Source organism: Limulus polyphemus, unplaced genomic scaffold (genome assembly GCF_000517525.1).
Source record: "Limulus polyphemus unplaced genomic scaffold, Limulus_polyphemus-2.1.2 Scaffold445, whole genome shotgun sequence".
Lineage (NCBI taxonomy): Eukaryota > Metazoa > Arthropoda > Merostomata > Xiphosura > Limulidae > Limulus > Limulus polyphemus.
In genome coordinates, this window is record NW_013666055.1 from 513,787 (window position 1) to 519,629 (window position 5,843).

A 5,843-nucleotide genomic window follows, 5' to 3' on the forward strand; every position below is an offset into this window, starting at 1 on the left:
AGTAAAAATTTTTATTTAATTAAATAATACCCCAAAGAAGCCATTGAACACCTCGAGGCTAGCTTTCGTTGGCTGGAGACTCAGGAGGTGAACAACATAAAAATCCTCCAACTCAGAAGCATTCTAGATTTTGCTCACAGCCAGAGACATGCTACATTCAAGCAAGGAACACTCAATCAGTTTTTTAAGAAATAAACTGCAAATGATGATTGCTAATATTCTTGAATGTTTTCATTTGTTGTTTTGTTTATTAAGAAGTCTACTAAAAAAAATTTGTGTTTTAATTTCTACTGTAACAACAACGATTTATTCACAAAATTCTTTAATTCAATGGTAATTTACTTGCCAGAAAGGGAACGTGTAAAAAACTAATCAAAGAGGGTGAAAATAGAGGTGTTTTAGGATGTTAGGTCAACATTGGGTCAGTTTGAACAATGATTTTTTGGAACCCCGATTTAGCGTGATCCCACTTGTTTCGCAATGACATTTTGTGGACCTCACTGATCGCGTTATAACAGGTTAGAAGTAAAAATAATTCTGCACTTACATTGAAATGTGTATATCAGATGAAAACCAATTCTACATGTAATGCCACTGCTTTATGTTGTTGGTTAAAGAGAGACTGAGCTTGATGGAATATATGAAAACTTCATGTTTTCTTGTGACATACATAAATGCCAAAAGTGTTGAGTAGTAAATGTACAGTGTAACCCCAGGTTAGAAGTAAAAATAATTCTGCACTTACATTGAAATGTGTATATCAGATGAAAACCAATTCTACATGTAATGCCACTGCTTTATGTTGTTGGTTAAAGAGAGACTGAGCTTGATGGAATATATGAAAACTTCATGTTTTCTTGTGACATACATAAATGCCAAAAGTGTTGAGTAGTAAATGTACAGTGTAACCCCGCACAGATAAGTTTTATTGAAATTATGAGATAAAATATTTTATTGATATTTGAAGCTTGTTTCTCCCTAAAACACATAAAGTCTGTTTTTATTTAGTAGTGCTAAAATCAGTAAAAATCCAGCTAGTTTTGCTCATTGTTTAGGAGTTGTAAAAGCCAGGAACATATTTTAATTATATTTTAAATGCTGATTTTTATTACTTTTTAATAAAGGTTTAATTTTTATGTATAAAGTTTTTTTTTATAATAATATAAGTTTTTATACATATACATAATGTACAAACAATCCAAATGGAATTACTACATGAGTTCTGTAAATTAGCTGAGTAGTTACAATTAAACATTAACAATAATTAGATTTCAATTATGTTCATTGCAATCAAAACATGCTTTCTATTTACAACTGAAATAACATTTAATGCATTTTAAAATTTTTCTGAAGGCATTATTGTTAATGCAGCAATTAGAACTGTAAGTATGGAAGTGGTTAACACTGATCATCAAAAACTAACTTCGGTAAAATTATAAATAAAATATATATTAGAAGACAAATGGAGAAACATTTTACATCATTATTGTATTAATAAACATTGTTTTCCTTATTGCATATTATGTTTATTTCGGTCCAAACATACATCATAAAGTTAGAATACTGAAATTTGTATTAATACAAAAGTTGTAAAAGCAGACTTTGAGCCTGTGGTTTTTCTAATCTTGTTCATTGAATTGAAATACAAACAAAAGTAATGTTATGACAACGCAGGTCACGTGACGTTAGTAACACGTCATTGACTCTAGAAATATCCTGTTCCTTCATGAATGCTCTAGCGTTTACTAGATATGTGTTAGTCTTGTATATATAAGACGGTCACAACGTAACAGGACAATGTGTAATTGAACTGAGTATTGTTGAATCGAGCATGTGAGACATTTGTTGTGAATTATAGCATTTGTTATAGTGCGACTGTTGAAATTAAGATTATTGCTATTTAGAAATAAGTTCTTAGACTTACTATTCTTAAAACATAGAACTGTTATGACAGTGAAAGTCATGTGACGCTGCTCGCGCATGCATGACTGAGTTTCTTGAATTATCAGGGAACTCCTCGAATTTCGTCGAAGCCTCTTTGTTAGTATATAAGCCTGCCAAGAAAAGCCAGCAGATGATGATAATGAATGTATGATAGGCGAACAGTAGTTACGGTTTTGTGGGTAATTTACGATTCTGTTTCGAGCTAGTGGAGAGCAAAGTTATCGAGATTGTGAATCACTGTGATTTATAGCGTGTATTATAAAAGTTATTAAGTTTAAAGTGACGAGAAATGTACTGACTGGAATTACTGTGTACTAAAAGTTTGTATGGAAAAGGAATAAACTGGTTTAATCAAGAAAGGACTTGTACTGCTGAAGCTGCTCAGAAAGAATTTCTACCAGAAATTAACAAACAAGCAGATACGTAACAAAACAATATATAAAGAAGTAAAGCAAACAATAATCTCTTCTAGTTATGATCTTGTACTCGGTTGCTACTTGACGTAGGTTGCTAAGCCTTTTAAAATTTTGTATGTGGAGGATGTGAAATGAAATAATATTTTTTACATTCTATATATACAGTTGAATAACTAAAAAGGCATAAATTACTATATCAGTACCACAGAATTCCACTATAATTTATCAAGCTCAGTAACTAAGCTGTATTTCAGTCTAAAAAATATGAAATTTTGAGCAGACTAAAGACACAATCTACCTCTTTGAAATCTTGGTTCAAAAGAAAGAGATGGCGTCCAAAAAGTTAAAATAGCTGGGAAAGCCACAAGGGGGACATTCTGAGTATTCAATTGGTTATTCATGTCATATATAGAAGTAAGTGTATACAAGGGAGTGTTTTCAAAAATGGAAAGAGGTAGGTGGGGTGCCACTGTGTTTGATTTATTACATAAGCAATATCTTAGCAAACGGAAAAGATAAGAGACTCTTATTTTATATTCTAGCTTTTCAATATCGGTAATTTAAGTTCCTAATTTGTATGAAGCTATAGACATCACAAACATCTAATTTGAACCAGTGCTACATTCAAAATACCATGTGACACACAAAAATTGATGTTTAACTGTGTTTTTTAATATTTACTTTTAAATTAAGAAATTGAGTAAGATATAATACTAAAATTTGAATTATAATCTACAGTTTGATACCAAATGTATTGATAACTGTATTCATGAAATAGTAGGTTCAATAAAATTTTGAATGTGATTCAACAAACACAATGGCATGGCCTGTCACCCATGACTCATCTGGAAAGGGTTAAACAACCTTGTAGCTACAACTTAATGGAAGCAAATGAAGTTATGCTGCTTATTTCTTTTTAAATATGAAAATAATTTCTGAACAGAATTTAATTTGGGTTAAACTTATCCTTCCTAATGTTTCATGCATCTGTTTGAAAATGTATTGTTGTTTTTTGTTATTAATGGTGAGGATACTGAATTGATGATTCAATACATTCTAAGTATTATAGGTCTTGGTTTTTTGGTGAATTGATTTAAAACATTTGTATATGTCTAGTCAGTTTCTTATCCAGGATTATCATTATTATTATCATATAAATTACTTTTCAATTTATTTAAGTTCTGATCTGTATGTATAGTTAGCTTACTTTAGGATTAGAAGTTATCACTCAGTATAAACTTAAATCAACAATATTTTACTGGTTTAATTTATCTGCTAACTCGTATTTTTATAGCATTGAATTTAATATTTATGTTATCATGTAGGTCCAGCTGGTGATTCACTAGAAGGTATACCAGGTTCTCCTGGACCTCAAGGACCTAAAGGTGACAAAGGTTTTGAAGGTTTTTCAGGTCAGCCTGGTTTTCCAGGTCTCCCAGGTCCTAAAGGTATGGCAAGTTAGAATTCTGAAAATTTGTGGATTTAATATTGAACTTGTGAATGTTACTTTAGTTTTTATTTATTTTTTATATATGTAGTTTATTTCTACCATGCTGTATATTTTAGAACAGTTGCTACATCATTTCTTCAGTGCAGGATAATTTTCAATTTCATAATTTGAAATTATTTTTTATGTTCAAAGATTTAAAAAGTTACTGTAAATACAAGACACCAACCACCTAATATATAAATATAACAACCTACTAAATGAATAAAACCTGTATTTTGTAGTATTTCATACCTTTAAGAATGTACAATGTACATAAGAGTATGGTATTAGTTTAACAGTATCTTTTTAGTTCATGTTTTTTAGACCAAACACAATTTCTTATGTTGAAATAGTCATAGATTGATGACTTAGAAAGTCGTCTTGCATGTTGAGAAACTTGAAACATTGTAAAAGCAAATACTCAGAGGATTATACTTCTCTCACAGCAAGATATTTGCAAGATGAATTTCTTATCAAATCATATAAGGTAATTTAATATTGCTATATATTAATTATATATCAAATGCTTTCAATATCTGTAACTCAACAGATTATTGTGTTTTAAAATTTTCATAAAATGGACAAGGTAACTTCATACACCTAATGTTTGGTATAGAAGGAGTATCTGTGCATAGTTGTACCTAATTTTGAACTCATAGATAGAAAGAAGTTAGCTGGTCAACAGTACCTACTACTAAATCATCAGTTACTTTTGTTTGACCAAACAGTAGCATTTGATCATCACTGTTACAGCACATCCACAGCCCAAAGTGTGAAGCCAATTTCTTCAGGCTCATGCCTAACCCAGATTTTTATATACATTGTATTGCAGGAAACAGTTCTAAAAGCTGAAGAAAACAGTTATACATATGGACCATCTAAAAATCTGAAAGGCTTCAGTTAATTTTCCTCCAAAAAAAGTAACTGTATTATCAAGGTACATGAGAAAAGCATCATTCATGAAAATATATAAGACCCTTTCATTGACTGGCTGATAATATCTCAAAAACGCATTCCTCAACTGACATTGCTGTGTGTTTTTTATCAAATTGAACTCATTATGTTGCATATTGAAATTGTTTAATGCTCAAATAATATTTGTTACCAGATTAAAAATATACATAAACTATTGATGTATTGCACAATAAAATTCTATTTGTTAAAAACAGGGCACAGCTCTAAAAAGACTCTATATGTTTTGGTGGCATGTATGCTGTAGTCATCAAGCATAGAATGCTACCTAAACATGTATTTTATTGTGAAATAAGTCAACATTATATGTGTGGTTTTAATATTTTATCTGTGAACAAATACACCAGTAATTTATTTAATATTTATTATCATCAGGTTTGTTTTTTCTCATTTAGGTATTATAATAGGTAACAACTACTACAGTATTTAAGTCCTAAATTTGGTAAGAAAATTTGTACATAAAACAATAGAAGTTTAGAAAGTTTTCTTAAAAGCTAGTGAAACCTAGTGGCACAGTGTAAAAGAAAAAATGATCGTGTGGTAGTAAGTTTTTTCCATCTTGCAGGTGATAGTGGAGGAAGTTGTTTGAATTGTATCCCTGGATCTAAAGGTGAGAAGGGTGACAGAGGCTTGGATGGGCCTCCTGGGCTACAGGGTGAAAGAGGTTCACCTGGACCTTCTGGACTAGATGGTCAGAATGGTGATGATGGATTACCTGGTTCAATTGGACCTCCTGGTAAAGAGGTAAAATCTCATTTACAAAAATATCAACTTATACTGACCTTATGTTAGAGTTATATTATTTAATTTATCTAAATTTCATTTTTTATTAATAACCTGATCATTTTATTTGTCTTAAAAAGAAGCTGTAATAGGAATCACCTAAATATACCTATACTATAGTAATAATATTTTATGTATAAGTTTATTATAGTACTGTAGTGTTATAAATTAGAACATACTTTTATAGGAGTATGTATTGCATTTGTGATATATGTTAAAAATATATTATTCAAGATGTA

General features: G+C 30.3%; 1 protein-coding gene across 1 annotated transcript in view; it reads left to right on the forward strand.

The window, feature by feature from the left end:
- Positions 1–5,843, forward strand: part of LOC106458328 (collagen alpha-2(IV) chain-like) — a 157,136-nt gene that overhangs the window by 107,173 nt on the left and 44,120 nt on the right. Inside the window, 2 exon segments of the mRNA XM_013917837.2 lie at positions 3,686–3,808; positions 5,387–5,565. Of these exon segments, the coding sequence (XP_013773291.2) occupies positions 3,686–3,808; positions 5,387–5,565 (302 nt within the window).